Source organism: Mus musculus, chromosome 6, assembly GCF_000001635.26.
Source record: "Mus musculus strain C57BL/6J chromosome 6, GRCm38.p6 C57BL/6J".
Classification (NCBI taxonomy): Eukaryota; Metazoa; Chordata; class Mammalia; order Rodentia; family Muridae; genus Mus; species Mus musculus.
In genome coordinates this window covers 3,961,520-3,988,995 of record NC_000072.6, presented here as the reverse complement: position 1 = coordinate 3,988,995, position 27,476 = coordinate 3,961,520, and the positions used below count along the sequence as shown (strand labels likewise).

At 38.7% G+C, this 27,476-nt stretch overlaps 1 protein-coding gene across 6 annotated transcripts; it reads left to right on the top strand.

The window, feature by feature from the left end:
- Positions 1-17: 17 nt before the first annotated feature.
- On the top strand, positions 18-26,407 carry Tfpi2 (tissue factor pathway inhibitor 2). Of its 6 annotated transcripts, NM_001381908.1 has the most exons (7): positions 60-173; positions 14,346-14,465; positions 20,640-20,759; positions 20,946-21,128; positions 23,457-23,639; positions 25,020-25,190; positions 25,549-26,407. In NM_001381908.1, the coding sequence occupies exons 2-7, from the start codon at positions 14,390-14,392 to the stop codon at positions 25,614-25,616; spliced, it is 801 nt and encodes a 266-aa protein (NP_001368837.1). In that variant the 5' UTR covers positions 60-173; positions 14,346-14,389; the 3' UTR covers positions 25,617-26,407. The 6 variants fall into 6 exon arrangements, 5 of the variants coding, with proteins under 5 accessions (XP_011239358.1, XP_011239357.1, NP_001368837.1 ...); XM_011241055.3 differs by lacking the exon at positions 14,346-14,465 and having other exon boundaries at positions 19-173; NM_001381907.1 differs by lacking the exon at positions 20,640-20,759.
- Positions 26,408-27,476: the final 1,069 nt, after the last annotated feature.

Here is a 27,476-nt window from a genome sequence, read left to right as displayed (position 1 = left end):
TTGTGTTTGACCTAGTGTCCCTGTAACAGGTGAAGCCCTTTGCAGTGTGCTGACTTGCCAGACCACTGTCTTCCGCCAATCAAATGGCTAACAGTGTTATCAGACAAGCATCTGAACCATGTCCTAGAGAATTTTCTGCTTAGCTGCCATCTTTTCTCCTGCTGCTATCACAGGTATATCTGAAATGTAGTCTTGCTTAGTGACTCTTTTTGTTTTGTTCCGATAAGAATTTCATGGAGCTGTAATCATGGTTGGGAAAATTTTGATTCTTTCTGAGATGTGACTGTCCCCGGGTTTGGTTTAAAGTTCATTTGCTGTATGTTCTGAGGTGGCTATTTAGGATACTGTTAGATTTTCGTTTTCTGTTTGTTTTCAATGTATCTGGTTTAAAATACCACGTTCCTTTCTTAGCTTTGTCCTGATATTCAACAGTTCTGGATTTTGTTTTGGGTTGGCTTTCAGACCTCTAAAGGCATGGTTTCTGACCTTTCAGTTTATTACATCACTAAATTCAGTCTGTTCCTCTGTTTCTCCTCCCTATTTGATTTAACAAGGGGAGAACGTGATTGAAGAAAGCCAGATTTAGCACAATGGGTTTCATATATGAAAGGTATATTAATTCACCTTGCATGTTTTTTTTTAATTTTTGTATGTTTGATTTTTGTTTTGGTCTTCTTGTTTGTTTGTTTGTTTAGGCTTAGTTTTGGGGTTTTGTTCTTGAGTTTTGGATTTGGGGTTTTGGTTTTTGGTGACAGGGATTCTCTGCATACTCCTGGCTATCCTGGAATTTGATTTGTAGACCAGGCAGGCCTCAAACTTACAGATACAGCCTGCCTCTGCTTTCTGAGATTAAAGGCGTACACCACCACTGTCTGAAGACATTTTTTTTTTTTAAAAAGAGAGAAAACTGAATTAAAAGTATCTTGCCTTTACATTGACTCAATGGTGGACATCTACTATCTCTACATTGATTAGTTTTGTGTCCTTAACTAAAGGTACTAGATAGGAAAATCAAAGAAAATCATACATACATGAGTATTTAAATTAAAATTCAAAATTACCCAAAGTGATAAGATTGGTAATTTACAAAAATTAGTAGGAGCTCTAAAAACTACCTGCAAGCTTACAGTGTTAAAAAGGTAAATGTTAATATTTAAAAGTTATATAAAGCCTAGAAATACATTTTAAATTAACCCTTATTTTTCTCTCTGAACATTCCTCTTCATTTTGTAACAGAATAAAAATCAGGATCACATAAAACATTATGGCCTGTTTTAGGATTAAAATGTGGGAAAGAGAGATGCCATTTTACACTAAGAATTTCCCCTTTAAAAGCTACTTTCCTTTAAAAAATATCATCACACTCGAGTATGTCTTATTTTCTCCTTGAGTGACTTTCTCTTAACCCTAATGCTTAAGCTTGTATTAAAATATAATTATTATACAACTAGCCCTAAAATTTTTCTGTGTCAAAGCAAAACTTTTGGTTTGGCCTTAGTAGACGTCCTTAAAGTTGGAGAAAGCTCCCTGGGTGCTAAGATAGGGAATGATTTCTTTACCTTTAGCACCGGCATTTCCGGTGTCTCATATCCATCACTGTGATATGAGGGACCAGGAATGCCTGTGCTACGTTGAGATTTTGCCAGACTCTCCTTAAATACATGGCTTATATAATACCTCAGGTTGATCTGCTTCTGCCTTTGTTGTTGATATTATTTGTTTTCTGTTTGTTTGTTTGTTTCTGTCAAAACTATGCTTAACTTATATTAAGTGCATGGATATTGATGATAAAAAATTTTAGATTTATTCCCTGTCCTGGGTCAAATAGGACAATACATGGTTTTTCCAAGGGACATTGAAATAAGGGCTGACCCCTCAGAAGTCCCAAGTGAACATCCTACCTCTGAGGCAATAGGCTAAGACACAATAACATAATTATTGTAAAATGAACATATTTTGTATCCAAAACACATTAAAAGTGATTGTTTCTCTTGGCTTATAATCGTTTTAAAAATATTATTAATTCTTTGAGAATTCCATTCAAATGTATTTGATCATGTTTACATCCCCCAATTCCTCCCAGACCCACCCTACTTTCCTACCTACTCAACTTTAAATTTTTCTTTTTATGTTTTCCAAGTTGAATCTGCTCTTAGCTTAAAATCTTAAAGTTGTTCAGCTTCCTTCCTTTCCTGTCTCCTTTCCTCTCTCTAAAAATAGAAACAGAAGTAAGGTTGACTTTTTCTGGTGTTTGTTTGTTTTCGAGACAGGGTTTCTCTGTATAGCCCTGGCTGTCCTGGAACTCACTCTGTAGATCAGGCTGGCCTCGAACTCAGAAATCCGCCTGCCTCTGCCTCCCCAGTGCTGGGATTAAAGATGTGCGCCACCATGCCCGTCTTGAAATTTTTTATTAGATATTTTCTTTATTTACATTTCAAATGTTATCTTTTTTCTTGGTTTCCTCTCTGAAACCCCTCTATCACACCCCACCTCCCCCCAACCCATGCTCACTACCCACCCTGTCTCCTGGCATTCCCATACACTGAGCATCAAGCCTTCACAGGACCAAGGGTGTCTCCTCCCATTAATGTGCGACAAGGCCATCCTCTTCTAAATATGCAGTTGTAGCCATGGGTCCTTCCATGTGTACTCTGGTTGGTGGTTTAGTCCCTGGGAGCTCTGGGGTTTCAGATTGTTTCGTGTTGTTGATCCTCATATGGGGCTGCAAATCCCTTCAGCTTCTTCAGTTTTCTAGCTCTTCCACTGGGGACCCTGTGCTCCGTCCAATGGTTGGTTGAGAGCATCCACCTCTGTATTTGTCAGGCACTGGCCGATCCTCTCAGGAGACAGCTAAATCAGACTTCTGCCAGCAAGCACTTGTTGGCATCCACAATACTGTCTGGATTTGGTAACTGTATATGGCATGGATCCCCAATCTCTGGATGGACTTTCCTTCAGTCTCTGCTCCACACTTTGTATCTCTTCCCATCGGTATTTTGTTCCCCCTTCTAAGAAGAGCCAAAGTATCCACACTTAGGTCTAACTTCTTCTTGAGCTTCATATGGTCTGTGAATTGTATCTTGGGTATTCCGAGTTTTGGGGCTAATATCTACTTATCAGTGAGTGCATACCATGTGTGCTCTTTTGTGATTGGGTTACCTCACTCAGGGTGATATTTTCTAGTTTCATCCATTTGCCTAAGAATTTCATAAATTCACCGTTTTTAATAGCTGATTAGTCTCCATTGTGTAAATGTACCATGTTTTCTGTATTTATTCCTCTGTTGAGGGACATCTAGATTCTTTCCACCTTCTGGCTATTGTAAATAAGGCTGCTAAGAACATAGCAGAGCATGTATCCTTATTACATGTTCAAGCATCTTCTGGGTATATGCCCAGGAGTGGTATAGCTGAGCCCTCAGGTAGTATTACTATGTCCAATTTTCTGAGGAACCGCCAGACTGATATCCAGAGTGGCTAAACCAGCTTGCAATCCTACCAACAATGGAGGGATGTTCCTCTTTCTCCACATCCTCACCAGCATCTGCTGTCACCTGAATTGTTTGATCATAGCCATTCTGACTGGTGTGAGGTGGGATCTCAGGGTTGTTTTGATTTGCATTTCCCTGATGGCTAAGGATGATGAACATTTCTTTAGGTGCTTCTCAGCCATTCGGTATTCCTCAGGTGAGAATTCTTTGTTTAGCTCTGTACACCATATTAAAATAGGGTTATTTGGTTCTCTGGAGCCTTTGGTTCTTGAGTTCTTATTATATATTGGATATTATCCTCTATGAGATGTAGGATTGGTAAAGATCTTTTCCCAATCTGTTGGTTGCCATTTTGTCCTATTGAAAGTGTCCTTTGCCTTACAGAAGCTTTACAATTTTATGAGGTCCCATTTGTCAATTTTTGATCTTAGAGCATAAGCCATTGGTGTTATGTTCAGAAAAATTTCCCCTGTGCCCATGTGCTCAAGGCTCTTCCCCACTTTCTTTTCTACTAGTTTCAGTGTGTCTGGTTTTATGTGGAGGTCCTTGATCCACTTGGACTTGAGTTTTGTACAAGGAGATAAGAATGGATCCATTTACATTCTTCTACATGCTGACTGCCAGTTGAACCAGCACCATTTCTTAAAAATGCTGTCTTTTTTTCCACTAGATGGTTTTAGCTCCTTTGTCAAAGATCAAGTGACCATAGGTGTATGGGTTCATTTCTGGGTCTTCAATTCTATTCCATTGATCTACCTGCCTATCTCTGTACCAATACCATGCAGTTTTTATCACAATTGCTCTGCAATTCAGCTTGAGGTCAGGAATGGTGAGTCCCTCAGAAGTTCTTTTATTGTTGAGAATAATTTTTGCTATCCTGGATTTTTTGTTATTCCAGATTAATTTGCAAATTCCTCTTTCTTTTCTTTTCAATGTTTTACAGCCTCAATTAAGAGTAACTTCCATAACCAGTTCCTCTCTACTGGAGAAAGGGCCAAGCTTCCTCCTTTGAGTCTCTAATGTCCTTCTTAATTCTAGCCATTCACTTGACAACGTTTGAAGAAGAGACTTCCTCTGTGTAGCCCTGGCTGTCCTGGAACTCACTCTGTAGACCAGGCTGGCCTCGAACTCAGAAATTCACCTGCCTCTGCCTCCCAAGTGCTGGGATTAAAGGCGTGTGCCACCGTGCCCAGCTTGAATCTTTTGTTAATAAACTTCTTAATGTTTTGTAAATAAACTTATATAGTCAGACTTTATATATATATTCAAACTTTATACTAGTTATACATTCTTCCCAGTAAAAAGCTAGGGAACTTATGCATCATTCAGGTCAAGAATTCAGTGTAATTTCCCTAGCTTTTCATTGGGAAGAATGATTTATGGTCCAGGGGCCCTTAGAGATGTCCAGAGTGAAAATTAGACATTGAACATCTGTGATGACCAAATGCTAAGGGTTGCTTAATCCAGGCTGAGGTTGCCAGACCTAGAAAGAGAAGTATATCCCAGACCAGTTCTAGGTTGGTTAATAATGTCTAATCTGATATCTGTATTTTTTTCATCTCTGACTATCTGTCTGCCTGTCTCTTTCTCCTTTAGATACAAAAGGAAACATATAAAATATAAGTTAGCATCACTATAAATTAAAGCAATAAAAAGCACTGGCTCACACTGAGGAAGACATTTCCATCTTTCCCTCAATAAAGGCACCTGCTGTCTCCTCTTTACTTCTCAGATAGAGACAGATATTACTTAAGTGGGTTGACTAGGTTGACTTTGTACTTTTACTGGGCATCTACTTAAGTCTTAAGCCTTTTCAATTATCATGATAGGTGCATCTGTATGCTGTAAGACTCAGACTATGCCTTATGTCTTTAACATGCTCATTTTCTGCCAAGAAAGTATATATTTGGGATTATTCATTGTTTTGGTTCTATCGGAACAACAATTGACTACTAGCCTAAAGGAGACAACAAAATCCTGGGTTGTAAAATCTACAGTATGTAGAACTGTGTCTGCACATGCATAGATTTCATATTGTTTTTGTGACAAGATATTAGTTGGTAAGTGTTCGGTAAATTCAATTTGTTGAATTAAAGCTAATTCTTTTTCTTTCATAGTGTAACTGGGATTTGAAGGGGAGAAGACCCAGTAGGCTAACTCACTAAGTTTTGCTAGGTGTCTCAATAAGCAAATTAAAGAGACAGTATGAAGACAGACAAAAGAAAGAATAGTTTATCTGTGAGAGAAAAAATAATAATAACGGGGTCTGTTGATCCAAAAATTATTTTTTACAGTATAAACATGAGTTTTTAAATGCAAATTATAAACTTAAAGGGGAAAAATATTCATAATGTTCCGGCAGCAATGCCATCCGCTTGACCCTGGTCCCAGTTCAGGTTTTACAAGTTTACTCCTAAGCTCTTTATTGCTTGAGGGATGGCCTTGGTTTTTGTTTTTAAGATAATTATCCTGCTCCCAGATACAGCCTTCCCCTGGAAGATAATTTCTGTCACCTGCTGTTATAAGCAATTTAGCAGAAATGTCAAACTTTCTTCTGCTTTGGATGTTCTGTAAGTTCAAATAAAAAGAGAATGCTAAAGTACAAGCAATTTTGAAGTACCTACTATATGGCTTCAATGATTAACCGAGGAGTCATTCATTAGAAAATCCACACACACACACACACACACACACACACGTATGCTTTTTGTGATTTAGCTACAGACTCCTGGGTTTTCAGGATTATCTTAATAATAATTGTCCTATTTTAAAAAGTACATTCTATCTAAATTTTATAAAAATAAAATAACAAATAATGAGAAGGCAAAATGAAATTACTAAATAAAGAGATAAAAAGGCTATACATATGAGATATAATTTCATTGAAAGGGTTAAGAAAAGAAAAACGCTTTTAGATGAGAAGGGCTTACAGAGTAAAGTAAAGGTTATTCCAGTATGAAAATAGATTAAAATAAAAATGGTAGTGTGTTCTAAAACATTGTGAAAAACATAAACCTTAAAAGAGAGAATGTGGTTAACAACTACGTTGATTAGAATTAAGGGTTATTAAATTTCTATGATAACCAGGTCTTATTGAGAACTGATCCATTCTTACTGATGTTTGCAGAGGTAAAATAAAAGATAAAATATAAAAAATAAAAACCGGAATGAATTGATGCTCAGCAGTTCAGAGCATGTGGGGTGTCTGCAGGGGCTGAGTTTCTATGCCCAACACCCACTTCAAGGAACCACACATGCCTGTAGCCAGCTTCAGGAAGATCTGATGCCTGTACCCTCCAATGACAGTCATGTGTGCGCACACACACACACACACACACACACACACACACACACACCACAACACATTCACATCATTTTAAATATGGCTTTAAAAACCAAGGACTTCATATGATCCTTACTTCCCCTGCCCCAAAATAAAAATTGCAATTAGATTCTGCTTTTGTATGTTTTATACAATCGCCCTTGAGTAACGCTGTCAATTAATGGGTAGCCACTGTCTCAACATTGGGGGGAAAAATTACTTTGGGATATTTCTACCAAGTTATCTAGTTGTTGTGAAGTTCATTTTCAAATTGGACAACTATTTTAAATCATTTATAAAATTTGCCCTATTTGATAAATAAATCATACTAACAGCATCAAGATTAACAAACAATTTGGTTTTCTTCTATGATCTTCACCAACTTTAAGAGATAGATACTATCTCTCCACAAAATTAAAAAGTTTCCCTCCTTTTAAAAAATAGGTAAAAAACTATAGTTCATCTGCATTGAAACAGCATGCATTACAAGAGGTATTAAGATGTGGTACAAAAATTCAAAATTAGTTACAGAGCCCTTCTCTAAAGATGCCCTGCAGCAATCTGTGCCAGCTTTTTAGAACACAAGTCATCAGCTTTAAAATCACCAAGTGACACCCGTCAACTACAGTGGAAAGCAAGCATCTCGAGCAACTGATCTTTCTCACTGTTTATGCTTCCTGAAGCCATTTATAACCACAACTATGTGTTTTCTAATGCTTAGTATACTTAATACTTCAAAGGATATATTCCTCAGTAATCCAAATAAGGCTAACTCTGGTTTTAAAATGGTCTAAATAGGAATGATATCATCTCTTCATTAACCATGCTGCTGTAATGACTGTTTGCTTACCAAAAGTTTATAAGTTATGATCTAGTTTTCATGTTTCAAAAGATTCAAGTGTTTGTACTGACTCTGTAGAACAAGAAAAATATTTCATTAATAGCTAAGGTAAGTTAGCTAAAACATCCTGACATTTGGTTCCTAAGGGAAGAAGAGAGCTGGGTAATTTTCTATGGGATCATGGGATTCTTCATCAAGGAGATCAAATTCTAGTTAAACCTGACATGGATTCAGCAAGAAGACAAGATGAAGTGCTGCAACTGTCTTATTTTTAGCCTTGCTGAAACTGTCTTAACCCCGTCTCAGTGTGTGTGCATGCGTGCATGCTGTTGTTTTAATTTGTGTAAGGAAGTGTGTGAGTCTGCATTTGGGTATGTACAGGTATAGGTGACCTCTGAGGCCAGAGGTACAATACAAATCTGGTACAATACAAGTGAAGAAAGTCAGGTTAGTATTCACAGGTAACAATTAATAAACTAATCTGAATATCAAAGGCCAATCTTTCTTAAGCATAGAGGTTGCCACTCAATATGAAATTATAGATATAAAATAAGATTGGAATAAATACCCTAAAAGATAACAAATATGAATTAAACTATTTGTTATGTGGTTCTAGATGAATGGCAGCTAGAGTTACAGAAGGATGTGAGCCCCTGACATTGGTTCTGGAAACCAAATACTCTGGAAGAACAAATGTAATCTCTCTTAAGTAGTGAGCTGAGCCATATTTCCAGCTAAGATGCCAATTTCTAATAATCACAACAATCTTAATATTCTATACCTTAAAAGTTAGAATTTCTTGACTGAGTATTTAAGATATCCTATAGTCATTTCTTGACTGAGTATTTAAGATATCCTATACTTCAATTTGCCAGGATTTTAAAAACTAATTAAACAATATTGATATTTTACTAATAAAAAAGAAAGTAGATAATAGCGTAGTAACTTCTGGAGTTTCATTTTCTTTTCTATAAAGAATTAAAAGAATAAGATGGATTATTATGTCTATAAAGTCTATAAAATTCTGATCTTAACAAGTTTAATCACGAGTGAATCACTATTATTAATAATATTCAATATAAAAATCTTGTTAAATTATTCAATTTCTTCAGTGTTTTTTCGTTTAGTTTCTCAAACTAAAAATCTGGTACAATACAAGTGAAGTAAGTCAGGTTAGTATCCACAGGTAACAATTAATAAACTAATCTGAATATCAAAGGCCAATCTTTCTTAAGCATAGAAGTTGCCACTCAGTATGAAATTATAGATATAAAATCAGATTGGAATAAATACCCTAAAAGATAACAAATATGAATTAAACTAAAATAAGTTATGTGGTTCAAATAATTATAAATATAGCATGAGTAAGTTTTAAAACACTGTAACTTGATTGGTTAAATTGTGCTTCCCTCCTCTAGTCCCTTCACCATGTTAAGCCAGACAGTATTATATGGCCCATGCTATGTCAAATATAAAATAAGATAAAACAAGTAAGACTTGGATCATAGCAGCTCATAGGTTTTTATTCAATCTCTTCATTAATGACTTCATTCAGTCAAGGAAGCTCTTCTTTCAGGTCTTTACAGGCTCTTCTTCTTGTCTAACAGCTGCTTTGCTCTCTACTACACATTCTTATCTACATCAGACCTTAGGATTGAGCTTTCCAAAAACCAGGGGCAATTAACATTTGTCCCTGCATGCACAAACTGGGATGCCTGGCCAACATGGGGAAACATGAACTAAGGTTCTGAAAAACCCACACCTTAAGCTGAACTTCCTACAAGGATCAGTGGCTGATGACAGTTTCAGTGACCATGGAGAGGTTGAAATGTTGCTGGGCTAGAGCTAATACAATTATCTTGAGCTATCTTTAGTTCCCTTAATGGCCATCCCTTGTCCACATCAAAAACAAAACAAAGCAAAAACAAAACAAAACAAAACAAAAAAAACCAAAAAACATGCCAAATAACACAAAAACAAACAAAGAAAAAACTGAGGTTTGATTTGTGTTGGCAACTATTGAGCGTGGAGCCTGTCTTCTGTGTGGTTGGCATATTGTGTCTGTTGTAGGATATTTGGTCATGCTATGACCCTGAGATTGTGTTATTTACGGAACAAAACAACAACAACAAAAGCAAAACAATAAAATCCCTGCTTCCAGTTGCGGTGTGGCTCAACCCTTAGCTTACACCTTCAATCCCTCTGGCAGGAACATAGACACTTCCTTAGCACACACCTTTAATCCCCAACAGTGAAGGTAAAGATAGTTTGATGAAGGAAGCACCCATGTTTGAAAGTGATGTGTAATTGAGTGGCAGAAAAAGAGAAAGATCTGACAGAATATGATCTGCCCATCTCTTACAAGAAGAGAGAGAGAAGCGAGGTAACATATGAGAAAGCAACATAGAGAGAGAAGGAGGCAGGTCTACCAGCACAGTTGTACAAAGACAGCTTGCAAAGAGCTAGAACAGGTGAAGACAGAATGAGCCAGAGAATGAGGAGGAGCCAAAAGATTTGACTGCATTGCCAAAGTAAGTGTAAGCCAAGCAAAGCAATTCAGGAAAGCCTGAGAGAGAAACTAGATCAAAGCAGTCAGCTTAGAGAGGTTCTTTCTATTATTATTATTATTATTATTATTATTATTATTATTATTATTATTATTGAATATTTTATTTATATACATTTCAAATACTATCCAGAAACTTTCCTATACCCCCCCACCTGCTCCCCTACCCACCCACTCCCACTTCTTGGCCCTGGCGTTCCCCTGTACTGCAGCATATAAAGTTTGCAATACCAAGGGGCCTCTCTTTCCAGTGATGGCCGACTAGGCCATCTTCTGCTTCATATGCAGCTAGAGTCAAGAGCTCCGGGGTACTGGTTAGTTCATATTGTTGTTCCACCTATAGGGTTGCAGACCCCTTCAGCTCCTTGGGTGCTTTCAGCTTCGAGAGTTTTGACCCAGAAAAAGCTGAGTTGAATCAGCCAGCCAAGTTCAGAAAGAACTAGAAAGGGTGAGCTTATTCAGCAGCAAGTCTCAGAGGCTGAAAACATTGCAGGCCTAGATTAGATTGTGCGAAGGCTTCCGGGACTAAGCTAGGTTAGCAGAGAGAGGCAGTAAGCAGGAAGCCTCCAAGACAATCACATCAGCTGAACATAAGATACTTTTACAAATGCCACTTCAGTAAAGAAAACTCTTTTTCTTTTCCCTGGTGGCTATCACTTTCAAATAGCTTCTTGGCTAGAGGTAGGAGGTTATGCCCGTTTTCCCTCCTCCATGCTGAAATGTTGTCTGCCCCGAGCTTGTGTTGTGTTTGCACATACTGTCAAAGTCTCTGTGAGTTCATATGTGCATCTGTTCTGTTGTGTCTTAAAAATGCTGTTTACTTAAATAAAGAGTATCCACAAAGATTGGTGAGCAAGTAAGGGACTGACTGTGTGATCTCCTGAGGAAAAGGAAATAGACTACAGTGTTGTAAAAAGAAAGTGGGGCCAGGAAGCGGTGGTGCACGCCTCTAATCCCAGCACTTGGGAGGCAGAGGCAGGCAGATTTCTGAGTTCGAGGCCAGCCTGGTTTATAAGAGTGAGTTCCAGGACAGCCAGAGCTACACAGAGAAACCCTGTCTGGGAAAAACGGGGAAAAAAAGGAAAAAGGAAAAAAAAAAGAATTAAGTGGGGTATAAAAAGGGGGATTAAACATGGGAGCGATGTGAGGTCAGGGTAGAGGACAGAGGACACAGAGGACAGACTACAGTGAGGAATAGCTAATACTGAAAGCCTTTTGAAAAGCCATATGGAAATGTATTTAGAGACCATGACTTAAGACACTTCACTGAGGTGTCATTTATTTATTTTTAAAAATTGGAGATACACAAATACATGATCAGTTAAGACATAGAATGTTCAAGATGTCTGCTGGAGAGCTAAATGGTGATATTAAGTAGTCAATGTTAATGATTCGAAGGATGGATAAAAGGTATATGCAATCATACGTTGATGTAGGCATGTATATTCTTGCATGTGTACAAAGGTTTTAGAATGTGAAGTGTGAAGGCAAAACGAAGCCTTGGCTTGCTGTGTTCCTGCAACCTTTCCTGCTTAGCCAGGGGAAAGGAACAGATCCACTGAGAGGAAGGAGGTGACTAAGTAGGTGAAAGGCAGAAGAATGTGAGATGAAGACTAAGAAAAACATTTCAAATATGAGAAAGGACTAACAATTGTCAAGCAGTGGTAAAAAGGTGGACAAAATAGAAATGTAATCTTGGCTACAACTGCTTGGGGTATAACCTGTACCAGGAAGTCCTGTAAAATGTGACAACTGTTGTCTTTGATAAAAGCATCTCCTATTATTTCTGTCCATAATATGGAATGTTGTGTGGAAGGGAATGCAGAGGAAGAGGAAAGCAGGCGATGAGGAAGTGGAGGCAGATAGAACCATAAGCACTTCGGGTAAATTTGGCTGAAAATTTAAGCAATGAAATGGAGTCTTATTAGACATTGAGTTATAGAGAAATGCCTTTGAAAGGTCAAGAGAGGAAAAGACTTCAAGCAGCAGTCAAAAAATTTATTTCAAATTGATCCAGAGTAGTTCTTCCTTTAAGATTATTTTTTGATATTATGATATAATTAAACCATTTTCCACTTCCCTTTCTTCCTTCCAAAACCTCTCCTGTATCCTCATCATTCTCTTTTAAATTCATGACATCTTTTCTTTCCTTAACTGTCATTGCACAATTACGTGTACATACATATATATTCATAAATACATAAAGGCATTTTTGGTCTGTATAATGTGATTTGTATATATGTTCTCAGGGCTGACTATTTGGTATTGGATAATCAATAGGTATGTTCTTTCCTGGAGAAACATGAGCTAAACAAGAATAACCACAGTTGGTATGCTTACACGGGTGTGAGGAGAAAGGCAGGAGTCCTTAGCCATACACAGGGAAGTATAGCGATTGTAAGAGATTGAAAGATAGGGTGCTTAGTAGGTTCATTTGGATGACAGGAGCATTCCATGCTTCCCTGCTGATGTGCAAGCAGTGCAGGCCAGCATACTCATCTCTTTCCAATGCACAGGTTCTTTCAACTCAGTCTCTCCATAGCTAATGATCATCTGAGAAAGGCACTGACAGTCCTGGGAGATGCATATCCCTTTCAAACTGCATCTACTGTCTGCCAGTTGCACAGATGGTAGATTATCTCCTGTGTATACTTTAAGATATAAAATCTTTCAAATATAAGCTAAAACAAATGAAAATTTAGAGGGCATATAGCATTTATAATTAATACATAGCCAACACAGACTTTGTCTAAATTCTCAAATGTCCATTGTTTTGCTAGAAAAACTGTCTATGTTTGAAAGGTCAAGGTCTATTGCATTATGCTAAATATAACACAGAAAATGAGGGCTTTGGTGATTACCTCTCTCAATCCTCTAATCTGATTATCAGTTTGGGCAGATGTTCCTCTAGAGCATTATGGCAATATATTTACTGTGTTTCTATCTGTTTGCTCTCAGGTGAATTATGAACTTCATGGTTGGGTAAAAGACATCTGAGTTACAGCTATCCCGGTACTGAACAGTGTCAATAAGCAAATGTCTTATTGATTGAGTATCCCTAATCCTAAAATCCTAAATGCAAAATACCCCCAAATAGGAAACTTTCTGTGCACTAATAAAACTCCACCAGTGTGGAAAATCCCATACCTGACTCATCCACACATATTCAAAGAGCTACATAGGACACTCTAAAGAAATGTCATTAAGGTCACAGAAAACTACTTTTTAAAACCTATGCAATTTCTAACTTAAAAAAAAAATGGTGTGTGATAATATTAAGTTCTTCTCATAGTTGAATCATCTCTCTTATTTTTCTTGATGTCACATTCTCATATTTGTCCTTGCTTAGTTGACAGCTCTTTCTTAATCAGTTGGTTCAATTTCCTCTGACCAAAGAATAAAAGTTGGAATGACTTAACACTCAGCCTTGAGAACTCTTTTACATGATTTCAACTGAGCGAAAGTCTTCACACACACACACACACACACACACACACACACACCCTAAAATAGTGTATAAAATTACCTTCTTACTCTATATACAAATTACATATGAAAAAAATTAATTTGGGTTTTACATGTGAGTTCAATCCCCAAGACGTTTCATTATATACTCAGGTAAAGCCCTTGAAACAGACAACAAAATCAGCTGATGAGGGAACCTAGAACACATTAATAGTCTTAAATTTTCATTAAAAGAACTCTACTGAACTTGCTTATATAGTTATCACCACTGTGCCCTGTTATGCTATGGTAGCTCTGAAGTGCTTCTTATATCATCAATCCAACTCCGTAAGATGAAGTTATAAAATGTAGCCCAAGTCACATGGTTCAGCTGATTCCAATGATTTGCTAGAGACCTAGAAACAGTACTTTTCTCCTCAGAGGTTAACAAAGATGGAAACTGTGTGTCTCACTTCTTTCTCTAAGTTCTCAGTCAAATGTAGAGTCTGTGGATGAGGGCTGGGCAATACACTGAAGGATCGGAAACTACATATCAATACAGTGCAGATTTCCTCCAGATTCACTTGTTATGGCCAAGGTAGATATGAGAGGAACCAGGAACAAACATCAGGTACATCTAGAGGGGCTCGGGACTCACCAGAGCTTTTGTATGGAATTTCAGTACTTAAATCTTGACACCTGGTTCAGACCTGGAAGTTGGAAAGAATGCAGATCTGGGACTCCAGAGTGTTAGGTTTGAATCTCAGCTCTGCAAGCAATGACAGTTTATCGACATGGCCAGGTAAGTTTGGATTCTAGAGCTTACTTTTGACCTCTGTAAAACCCACATACTTCTGGTTTTGTGTCGTATTAAAAAACTAAGATAAATCATTCATGAGAATGTTTTTTAAAAAGAAAAATGTTTGTCTTGTGACCATGTGCTTTTGGAGTCAGCCAAAACCGTGTATTCAACTTGCACAAAAGAGGGTACACAGACCTAATCAAACAGGAGCAGATTCCTCGTGGTGCTTGTTTATTATATATATTTAACCCTGCTTGACACTTTACCCAAGGGGACGGTCCCTTTATCAGTTGAATGTTAAAAGCGTTACTTCAGAGTGTGGTGACTGGTTAGAGAAAACTCATGTACTCAACCAATCACAGTTTCAAACAAAAATTTTATGTGCAAAGGACAGCAACCTTCTTGTATGTTCAACCACCAGTACGCTTTGTACATCTGTGATAACACTTGTTTTATATTCAAATGAACAAATAAAAGCTTTTATTTTTGTTGCTCTGAAAAAAAAAAAAAAAAAACCTAAGAACCCAGTAACCTATATTTTACAGGACACTAAACTATTTTGAGTGTCTCTTTGGCCACAGACACTATAACTGTCATTTGTTGTGGTAAGGATGAGTCAATCAGGAAGACATTTTTGTCAGTTTCCTCATAGTAGTCCTCTTCCTGTTGACTTTGGACAAAGGAACAGTCCTTAGGCTTGTGGAAACCTTTTGACAGCTTTAGGGACATGGACATGTCAGGCCATGTGGCCATGAAGTCACGTTTCTCCTTCCAAATGCCTCAAATTGTATGTCTTGTGATATCAGAATCTCTCTCAGAAATTAAATTCCCTTATGTTAGAACACTCAAGTCTTTTTCAATTAGAATGAGTCGGTTCCTCCCTGACAGGAGTTCCCCCCACAGCCTGGCTTGGTGTTCTCAAGCTTGGTACTGTCCCTCTTATTCAACTTTCTTCCCTCAGTCAAAGGTCACAGAAGCCTTCAAGATGCACCCCATTTGGCACAGTAAAGAGGACAGAAACTAACACACCCAATGGTGTATCTCTAGCCTGTGTCTAAAGGATGCTACACCACAGAAAAAGAGGCTATACTCAACAAAACCAGAAAACATGGAAGAAATGGACAAATTCCTAGACAGATATTAGATATTTTCTTTATATACATTTCAAATGCTATCCTGAAAGTTCCCTATACCCTCCCTCTGCCCTGCTTCCCTACCTACCTACTCCTGCTTCTTGGCCCTGGCATTCCCCTGTACTGGGGCATATAAAGTTTGTAATACCAAGGGGCCTCTCTTCCCAATGATGGCCGACTAGGCCATCTTCTGCTACATATGCAGCTAGAGATGTGAGCTCTGGGGGTACAGGTTAGTTCATAATGTTGTTCCACCTATAGGGTTGCAGACCTCTTCAGCTCCTTGGGTACTTTCTCTAGCTTCTCCATTGGGGCCCCTGTGTTCCATCCAACAGCTGACTGTGAGCATCCACTTCTGTGTTTGCCAGGCACTGCATAGCCTCATATGAGACAGCTATAACAGGGTGCTTTCAGCAAAATCTTTCTGGCATTGTGCAATAGTGTCTGGGTTTGCTGGCTGATAATCAAGAAGAGGAAAGATCAATGGGTGGATACTGCATTCCCCCTTAGAATAGGGAACAAAATACCCATGAAAGGAGTTACAGAGACAAAGTTTGAAGCTAAGATGAAAGGATGGACTATCCAGAGACTACCCCAGCCAGGGATCCATCCCATAATTAGCCACCAAACCCATATTAATGATCTTAACAGTCCCATTTTCCCTAAAGAAATAGAAGCAGTCATCAATAGTCTCCCAACCAAAAAAGGCCCAGGACCAGACACGTTTAGTGCAGAGTTCTATCAGACCTTCAAAGAAGACCTAATTCCAAGTCTCCTCAAACTATTCCACAAAATAGAAACAGAAAGTACTCTACCCAATTCATTCTATGAAGCCACAATTACTCTGATACCTAAACCGCACAAAGATCCAACAAAGAAAGAGAACTTCAGACCAATTTCCCTTATGAATATCGATGCAAAAATACTCAATAAAATCCTCGCAAACTGAATCCAAGAACACATCAAAATGATCATCCATCATGACCAAATAGGCTTCATCCCAGGGATGCAGGGATGGTTTAATATATGAAAATCCATCACTGAAATCCACTATATAAACAAACTCAAAGACAAAAACCACATGATCATTTTGTTAGATGCCACAAAGCATTTGACAAAATCCAACACCCATTCATCATAAAAGTCTTGGAAAGATCAGGAATTCAAGGCCCATACCTAAACATATTAAAAGCAATCTACAGCAAACCAGTAGTCAACATCAAACTAAAAGGAGAGAAACTCGAAGCAATCCCACTAAAATCAGGGACTAGACAAGGCTGCCCACTTTCTCCCTACCTATTCAATATAGTACTTGAAGTTCTAGCCAGAGCAATTCGACAACAAAGGGAGATCAAGGGGATACAAACCGGAAGGGAAGAAGTCAAAATATTAGTATTTGCAGATGATATGATAGTATAAATAAGTGACCCCAAAAATTCCACCAGAGAACTCCTAAACCTAATAAACAGCTTCAGTGCAGTAGCTGGATATAAAATTAACTCAAACAAATCAGTGGCCTTTCTCTACACAAAGGATAAACAGACTGAGAAAGAAACCAGGGAAACAACACCCTTCACAATAGTCACAAATAATATAAAATACTTATGTGTGACTAAGGAAGTGAAAGGTCTGTATGATAAGAACTTCAAGTCTCTGAAGAAAGAAATTGAAAGTCTCTGAAGAAAGAAATTGAAGATCTCAGAAGATGGAAAGATCTTCCATGCTCATGGAATAATATAGTAAAAATGGCTATCCTGCCGAAAGCAATCTACAGATTCAATGCAATCCCCATCAAAATTCCAACTCAATTCTTCACTGAGTTAGAAAGGGCAATTTGCAAATTCATCTGGAATAATAAAAAACCGAGGATAGCAAAAACTACTCTCAACAATAAAAGAACCTCTGGTGGAATCACCATGCCTCATATTAAGCTGTACTAAATAAAGCAATTGTGATAAAAAAAAAACAAAACTGCATGGTACTGGTACAGTGACAGACAAGTAGATCAATGGAATAGAATTGAAGACCCAGAAATGAATTCACACACCTATGGTCACTGATCTTTGACAAGGGAGCTAAAACCATCCAATGGGAAAAAGACAGCATTTTCAACAAATGGTGCTGGCACAAACTGGCGTTTATCATGTAGAAGAATGCGAATTGATCCATTCTTATCTCCTTGTACAAAGCTCAAGTCTAAGTGGATCAAGAAGAGGTCTCTTAAGTTCCAGTTCTACCCTGAGCCTGAGAGTTGCTCTGAGGGTCCTGACTGTTGGAATCAGCTTCCCTGGGCTTATTCCCTGAGATCCACTGCACAGTGAAGCCCAAACAGTGTAACTCCTCCTATGCAAGGAGGTGCCCTCTTTAACTCCAAGGAGTGAGCTGATGAGAAGAAGACTACCTTTGAGTCCCACAAGGCCATTCCCTACTGCTGCTTCCTGACCCAGACTAAAGTAGTCTGCCAAGGCTGTCAATGGGATCCTGGCTAGGTCTGATGTGAATGGTCTCTGTGTAAGAAGTTGACAACCTCTTCCTGCACTCAGACCCTTTCTGTCTAACCTGCATCACACATCGCGGCCCAGCAGTGAACTTTCTTACTGAATTAGTCTTTGAGGTTTGGAGCGTTTAAGAGAATGAGAAATAAAGTTCTAATCTCTGATTTTTCCAAGTCTATCTCCTTAGCAAAGCAGCCACCTTCCATTAAAAAAAAAAAAAAAAAAAAAAAAAAAAAAGCTGCCCCCTTTCAAAAGGCTCATTATTTATGCCAGAAGCAGCAGGCTAAAACATGTCCACTAGTTCAAAATAGGGCCATGAAATAACAATCTTCAGCATTGAGGTAAAACTCCCATTCGGTACCTGTCTTTGAAATCTATCTTAGTTCGATTTGGAGATATATGTCATTGCATTCCAGAAGGGGATACGTAAATATGTAAATTTGGAACTACCTTTTCTTCTGAACATGACCTGGTGAAATATCTCGAAAATTCCCCTTCTCTGATACTGCATGGAAAGGACTAGGAGGACCCAATCCCGTTCTCCCTAGAATGTGGGAGGAAGTTGATTGTCTTCTAGAATCTGCTGGCTATCTCAGTGATTTCTACGCTAAGCTGGCTCTGGCTCATGGATAATGTTCACCTCTGCCCAACTTTTCATTAGATGAAGCTTAAGGCCTGGCTGGAAACTGGCCACCTTCAAAGTATGGCACCTGTAAATCAGGGAGACAACTGCCTCTCGCGCATTCTTTCTCCTCATCTCCCCCACCCAGTTGGTGGTTAAGCTTTCAGGGCTCTGACTGTCCTTTATCGTTGCTATCTAGTAATGCTAGCCGCACTTTTAGACCAGGCTAGTCTCCAAAGTCATCTGACTCTACCCTTTGACCTGAAAACAGGGCACGTTGTTATGCACAAACCTACCCAGAGTACTGGACTACTGGGAACCAGTCTGCTGTACTCTTCAGAATCTTCCAGAAGCTTGAAAGAGATCTTCTTTAAATTCCTAGTATTTTCAGGAAAAATCAGGGATAGTTACTCATTAAAAGAATGTCAGATAAACAAGAGGAAATAAGAAAGAAGTAAAGACATGTTTATCAAGAGAGTCCTTTAAAGTTCCCCTCGATTTTCCCTAAAATTCTTATGTAAAATTTAAATGTTGATTTTGATGCCATGTAAACAAAAGGTTGGCCATAATCTAATCTATATCAGGAGAGTACTGGACTTTATTAGCTGTGCTGACTAGGATATGTGGGAAGGGGCTGACCATTTGCCAGGCAGATCTCTCTGGACTTTTATGTTCCATTTGCAAAGATCATCATTGCTCTCAGGATGGAAAACCATCCCAGATAACCATGTGGCAGCTTCTTATACTCCCTTATGCAGGAATCATAAAAGTTACATTCCACACCTTCATTCATACGTATAAGCTAGAGACTCTGTGGTATTTGTATGTTGGATTTCAAATTTGAACTACTGACAACACAACATAGGCATATTACCAAAAAAGTAGTTGAGAAAAATCACAAATCCTCAGGCAGTCAGCATGACATGGGCTTCTAGTATCAGCATTTAGGAGGTGGTAGAGTAAGGGGCAGCAGTCGTTTGTTAATGTTTATCCTTCGCTACACAGCCAATTGGAAGTCAGCCTGGCCTACATTAGATCTTGTTCCAAAAAGCAATATCAACAAATAAATAATTAGTAAATAAATAAAACTAAATTTAAAAAAACTAACAAAAATATAAACCTAAAGAGTACTTCATTTAGAATCTCATGCATATGAAATTTAAGAATGGCCAAAGCTTCTGTATGGGCACAGAAATCAGCTGCCCTGCCTTAGTACAGGCTTGTATCTCAAAGGAAACCTTTGCAATGATGGAAACTCTAGTTCTTCAACAACCAGGAGGAGGTGAAGGCAGGAGGATAAAATTTCAAGGTCATCCTTGACTACATAACAAATTCAAAGCCAGCCTAGAATCCACGGGACTGTCTCAAAAGAAAAAAGGAAAATCAGAAAAGAAAGGAAAAAACTGTGCTGCGATTCTTGATTATGGTGTTGACTTTTTATAGGGAGATTCCATCAGCATTACCCTAAAAATTCTACTGAGCGGAATCCGTTTGGAATAGATTTCTGATCTCAGAGTCCATTGGGATGATCAAGAGTCCATAAGAACAGTGGATCTGTCGTTTCCCTCTCTCTCTCCAACTCCTGCTCTGGGATTCAGGTTTCTTTTAGGTGAAGGTGCAAATTGGCAACTGGTGCGTTGAGCAATCCTCCACCGTAATTTCCCTCTGGCTAGCCCACTTCCCATCATCACTGACACACATGCACTCCACAGGCATCACCCCTTGGCTGCAAGCAAAACGTTGGGAATCAGGCTCAACTTCTCAATTCCCAGGAAATTCCTCTTGGAACACACTGAACGCGGGGGCGGGATGAGCTCTGCCTAAGGCGTGAATCAGCCACGTTATGCGCTCCGCCCCGTCGGGGGTCCAGGGGTGGCTTAAAGGCTGCTCTTCTAGCAGGCGACTAGCACTCTCCTCCCTCCAGGCGTCCAGAGAACCACAGCACCACCCAACACTATGGACCCTGCTATGCCCCTGCAACTGTGGAATTTGCCGCTGCTCCTGGTGGGCTCCGTTCTTGGTCTCACTTCAGTGTCTGCCCAAGGTATCTGCCCAGGATCCCCCTTGCCGCATCCGCTTCCTTGTCTTTAGGTCCCTGCCGCCACCGAGGGGAAGTCGTGCCCTAGTTGGTTCAGAAACTTCTGTGGTGAACTCGAGTCAGATCTTCCAGTCCCTGCTAGGCACCAAATCTGACCGCCTCCCTCGTTTCGTTCCTTCTGACCTCTTACAGGGAATAATTTAGAGATCTGCCTCTTGCCCTTGGACGCAGGACCTTGTCAGGCCCTCATCCCCAAGTTCTACTATGACAGAGACCAGCAAAAGTGCCGCAGATTCAACTATGGAGGCTGCTTGGGCAATGCCAACAATTTCCACAGTCGGGACCTCTGCCAACAGACTTGCGGAAGTATCGAGAGTAAGTGTTTGGGGGTGACAGAACATAACCGGCCTCGGCACAAAAGGGGCGGGCCAGAGTTTATGCCCACCTCCCACATGATTGCTTTGAAGCTTCTCCAAAAGAACTCCCAATCTACAACCACTAACAGAGTTTATCTCACTACCAGATTCCATTGCACCTCTGTCTGGGAAAGATACAATGAGCCCTTCTCAAGTCACAATAAATGCAAGGGGAAAACAGGAGTGCTCTTCCGCATCAGACAGGACATTAGTTGCAGAAATACGTCTTTGAGACCACTGTTGCCTCTTGTCGATTACCCGTCCATAGAGAATATTTTTTTATTGGTTCTTATTTTTTGAAGTGTGATTTAGCTCACTATCTGACTTTACTTTTGTTAACTTACACTTGGGTTAGTGTAGAGGTATAGACAGCCAGGCTTCACAAGAGTCTGTTTTCTTTTACTTTGTCATTTTATACATGGATGGTCAATTAAGGATGGTGTGGGGCTTTGGTCACCAAGGAACTCAGCCAGGAAGAAATATGTATTGGTGGGAATAACAGGGTCTTCTACGGAACTTGAAACCTGTATCACAATCAAGTCAAACCTGCTCACTCTGTCTATCAAAAGCTTACCTTCAGATGAGCGGGCGAACTTTTGGAGTTCACTATTCCAGTATGAAATAAGGTTATCGTCCCCCAGTAGTTTCAGAAATGATGGTAATGTTTTGAAAGTACTACTAAGAAGGCTGCTTTGGCTTTTATTAGCATCTTATTAGTTTCTTGGATTAGCATACAAAATGCCGGGCTTTATTAGGCTCATTCCTACATGCACACATACATACATACATACATACATACATACATACATTCATACATACATACCACTATTTGTTCTTGCCTTCCCTCTGAACCTTCCTCATCCTCTGTCCCATTTTGCTGGCCCTTATCCCCAAGTAGTCACATCTCCAGTTCTCATGGCACATGTGCTCTGTACACTCTTTGCCCCTCTTCCCACATCTATTTCCTCCCAAGCTTCACTCGTCCACCTGCCATCATACATACTTCCATCATACATACTCTTCAAGTTAGAGTGTTTACGGGAGGATATGTGTGCTGTTTGTCTTTCTGAGTGTTGCATGTTTTGCATTTCCATAGAAACATTGTGACTTCATCCTTACCTTCATCTGAAAAATATTCCATCGTAATTCAGCCACATTTATTTTAAAATCCATCTGTTACTAGACAACTAGGGTGTCTCTGTTCTTCAGCTCTTCAGTACGGGGAGAAAGAAGCATATGCAGATGTTTCTGTGATGTGTACACTCAGGACGCTTTATCTACACCTTTGACTTTGATAGAATTGGGTCATATGATAGTACTATTCACTTTTGGAAGACCTCCCCTGATGACTACCATAGTTGCTATGCCCACTGACATTCTTTTTTTTTTTTTTTTTTTTTTTTTTTTTTTTTTTTTTTGCATAGTGGAGCATATGTCCTTATTTTTTTTTCTTTTTTTAATTAGGCATTTTCTTCATTTACATTTCCAATGCTATCCCAAAAGTCCCCCATACCCTCCCCCCTCCGTTCCCCCACCCACCCACTCCCACTTCTTGGCCCTGACGTTCCCCTGTACTGAGGCATATAAAGTTTGCACGACCCCAATCACAAAAAACTCACATGATATGTACTCACTGATAAGTGGATATTAGCCCAGAAACTTAGAATACCCAAGATATAAGATACAATTTGCTAAACACAGAAACTCAAGAAGAATGAAGACCAAAGTGTGGACCCTTTGCCCCTTCTTAGAATTGGGAACAAAACACCCATGGAAGGAGTTACAGAGACAAAGTTTGGAGCTGAGATGAAAGGGTGGACCATCTAGAGACTGCCATACCAAGGGATCCATCCCATAATCAGCTTCCAAACGCTGACACCATTGCATACACTAGCAAGATTTTGCTGAAAGGACCCTGATATAGCTGTCTCTTGTGAGACTATGCCAGGGCCTGGCAAACACAGAAGTGGATGCTCACAGTCAGCTATTGGATGGATCACAGGGTCCCCAATGGAGGACCTAGATAGAGAAAGTATCCAAGGAGCTAAAGGGATCTGCAATCCTATAGGTGGAACAACAATATGAACTAACCAGTACCCCCCGGAGCTCGTGACTCTAGCTGCATATGTATCAGATGGCCTAGTCAAAGAGAGGCCCATTGACATTCTTATTGAAAGTGAACAAGGTTTATTCTTCTTGCCCCAACTCCTCACTGACTTATTGCTCTTTTTCATAAAACTGAAAGATTACTTTGAATAACGTGTTTTATTGCTTTCCTGTCCCCCAGAAGTTCCTCCAGTTTGTCGATCAGAGCTAAAAACATATCCATGTGATAAGCCCAATATACGGTTTTTCTTCAACCTGAATACCATGACATGTGAGCCCCTTAGGCCTGGTCTGTGTAGCAGGACTATAAATGTATTCTCTGAGGAAGCTACATGTAAGGGCTTGTGTGAACCACGGAAACATAGTAAGTACTTTAATTGTGGCACTTCTATTTCAAGTCTTCCTTTAAAATTTTTATATGAAGATCAATAATTTGATTTGAAATTAATATTGTTTGTATGCTGGTGATTATACAATTATGTGTGTACCTGTGTGACTGCATGTCTGTCTGTCTGTCTGTCTGTCTGTCTGTCTGTCTCTCTCTCTCTCTCTCGTGTGTGTGTGTGTTGACTTTAACAGCTTCTGCCCTGTAGGAAGCATTATGTCCTTATTATGTGCTTCCATGTGTGGGTACAAGCTGAAGGTTAATGATGTGCAAAGCTCTCAAGTTTGGACTGTGACAAGGCTATTAGCAAAAAGTTGCTACGTTTTCTCTTGTTCCTGGAGAACATCAATTGAGCATCTCTAATTAGAAACTCTGTAATGTAAAAACTGGAGATCAGAAATTTTCTAGCACTGGCCTTGTTTCCAAAATGAAGGTTTTCACACTTGACCTCAGCTGATGGATAACAGTAAAAGAGCAGGTGCACTAATATTATTGAGTTACATTATCTTCAAATCCTGCATAGAGGGGGGATACGAAGCACTATGAAATTCTTATTTAGAACTGAATCCTAGCACCCCATCTGCAAGATATTTCATTGCACATATGCAGATGTTCCAGAATTTGGAAAACCCTGAAATGTGAAAAGCTGTGGCTCCCAAGTATTGTTTCTGTTTTTTTTTTCTTTTTTTTTTCTTTTTTTCTTTTTTTTTTTGGTAATTATATCACAAAAAGTATTCTGTTCTTGTAGCAGAGACACACAGATTTAAAATAATTAAATCAGGACCTCCTCTTTGGCCAAGAGTTTGGTAGAGCTGTGTTGCTGTACTGTGTTGAGTACTGAATAATCAAGTACTGAATGCATGTAAATGTTTCAGGTGATGGCACTCGCCCAAGAATGTCAAAGTATGCCATGTACTGAAACTTAAGCCCATTTTAGGATGTCTAGTTGGAGGCTTAATGACTCTTTACATTGAAAAGTATGTAAATACACAGGTTTAGAAGGCATTATTTTAGCTTATAAAATTGAGAAGGATGGGTATGGGAGGTGTTGACTAGAGAGCAGAATGATATAAACATAGAACATAGGACACACACGCATGCACACACACATGCACACACACACACACACACACACACATATAAGTTTAAATTCTGAATTTTATAAAAAATAGAACAATCAAAATAGAGCTGGTAAGCTTCCCGTCCCAGTGACTCGAGATAGACCTGTTTTGAATGGTTCAGTATTTTGGATTCAGCATGAGTTGTCTGTGGGATTTTTGCCAGCTAGACTCCACTGAGCATCACTGTCTCTTAGTCTCGTATTACAGTATTTCTAATTTCTTTTTCTTTTTCATACAGTTCCATCATTTTGCTCCAGTCCAAAGGATGAAGGTCTGTGTTCTGCCAATGTGACACGCTTTTATTTTAATTCAAGAAACAAAACATGTGAGACTTTCACCTATACTGGCTGTGGTGGGAATGAGAATAACTTTTATTACCTGGATGCTTGCCACCGTGCCTGCGTTAAAGGTAATAAAACTTCTCTTATCCAATCATCCAGCAAAGAAAATGAATAGCTCCAAAGTCAAATACAGCATTCTGTATTCATTTTATTAGTGCCAAATGGCCACTTCAACGATAATCCTACAAGTGTAGTGCCTCCGTGAGTGCTGCCTTGGTTTCTCGGACAGTAGGCTTATACCGTCTAGCCACAGGAGACAGTAGTCACAGCTTCAGTTTCACATGTAGAAGAGGAGCAACTGAGTGACTAATGACTTTATGATCAAGTTAGATGAAATGAGGCGAGATCAAAAGTATGGTACAAAAGTTGGTTTAAAGTGGAGGTCAGACTGAAGCCACATGATAATTGTTATTTTGTTGTCTTTAGGCTGGAAGAAGCCCAAGAGATGGAAGATAGGTGACTTCCTGCCCAGATTTTGGAAGCATCTTTCTTAAGCATTTTCTCATACTGAAGGAAACAAATCATTAGTAATTTGCTCCTCTGATTTTACTGATCTGTTATTTTTTTTAATCTGTGTGCTTTTATTCATACCAAGCTGCCTTCCAAATGTGAAATTATCATTTTCGATGTACTGTTCAAATGTCTAAGAGACTGAATCCTTGTGATGTATCCGATATGAATGTGAACATGACTTGCCCAACTTCTTGGGATAGCTAGTACTAATTTCAGAAGACAACAGTTACTAAAATAACAGAAAACAATTTAGATGTGCAGTTTTAACCTACATGGGCATCATTAGGAATGGCAAAACCACTTCATTATGAACTTAAAGGTTTAGATTGCATTTTAGGCTCCAGGAGACCAGTAACCGATTCATGAACACTTTATTCAATCATTCCACTGAGGTATTACTTATTCCTTGCCAAGTGTCCTTGAATTCCTTTCTTGCCATATTGCAATATTATGAAGAATAAGAGTTATTACAAAAAAGAGCTATAATTGTTATTGGATGAATTTAAAATGTTGGTGATTTATGAAAAGAAACACATTTTTCCTAGAAAAAAATCATTATATATTTAATTCTGTGTCTCTTTATTTTTCCACATTTGACAAGTAAATCTTCTTTGACCATATGTGCTACAGTATTCCCTCAGACAAAATGTTTGGGAGAATAGAAATTTCTGGATCTTTTGTACTATGTAAGATATATCCTGCACCAAAATGCATGTATGCTTTGACTTGAATTTCACAAATAAATTATTTTTAAAAGTGGTTATTACAATAAGATAGTGGTTTTCTTTCTTTGTAAAAGGAAAAATGAAAAAAAAACCTATATATATCATTTTAGTAAATTTAACATTTAAAAGTAACTCTTTAACAAAATTACAAGTATATCCACTCTTTGCCTGAAAAGACACACATCTGAAAACCTATCATGGTTATTTAAAAAAGATAGGTATGCTTGAGAATATTGTCTGATGCAGAAAACTGTAAACAAACCAGATGTCAGAATGAGACTGGCCAAGGAAGTGACACGTGGGGCATGAGCAAAGTGTTTGTGTGTGTATGATCAGACCCAAGGAAGACAGTGAGGTAACGGGACTAGGGCAACAAGAATAAACACTCACACTCTCAGACAATGTGGAAGATGTTGACATACTTCATTGATATAAACTTGGAACAGGATGGAGGCAAGAAAGAGTTAATGGATATGCAATGAGTTTAGATAAATGATTCTTTTGTAGTTTTGACTTTGAAACTGTTATTATATTTTACATAAGTTTAAACAAGTTAAAGAAAACCAAAACAAATGGAATTGGGGATCCAAGAAGCTGTTGAATAGTAGAATATGTACACAAATATAGAGTTTTAATTTCAGTGGCTTTCAGAAACAATATGTGACCATAAATCTTCAGCAATATACAACCTAAGGGTCTAAAAATTCTAAAGAAATCAGAGAAAGTATTTAGAAGTACTCTAACTTTGTCTCTGTAACTCATTCCATGGGTGTTTTGTTCCCAATTCTAAGAAGAGGCGAAGTGTCCCCACTTTGTTCTTCATTTTTCTCGAGTTTCCTGTGTTCTGCAAATTGTATCTTGGATATTCTAAGTTTCTGGGATAATATCCACTTATCAGTGAGTGCATATCATGTGAGTTCTTATGTGATTGGGTTACATCACTCAGGATGATGCCCTCCAGATCCATCCATTTGCCTAGGAATTTCATAAATTCATTGTTTTTAATAGTACTCTATTGTGTAAATGTACCACATTTTCTGTATGCATTCCTCTGTTGAGGGACATCTGGGTTCTTTACAGCTTCTGGCTATTATAAATAAGGCTGCTATGAACATA

Bases quoted from the DNA above. Each gene is read 5' to 3' on its own strand.
- Tfpi2 (NM_001381908.1), top strand. From the start codon at position 14,390: ATGCAGATCTGGGACTCCAGAGTGTTAGGTTTGAATCTCAGCTCTGCA. The intron at 23,640-25,019 runs GTAAGTACTTTA...TTTTTCATACAG, and splicing joins GTGTGAACCACGGAAACATA to TTCCATCATTTTGCTCCAGT. The intron at 25,191-25,548 runs GTAATAAAACTT...TGTTGTCTTTAG, and splicing joins CCACCGTGCCTGCGTTAAAG to GCTGGAAGAAGCCCAAGAGA.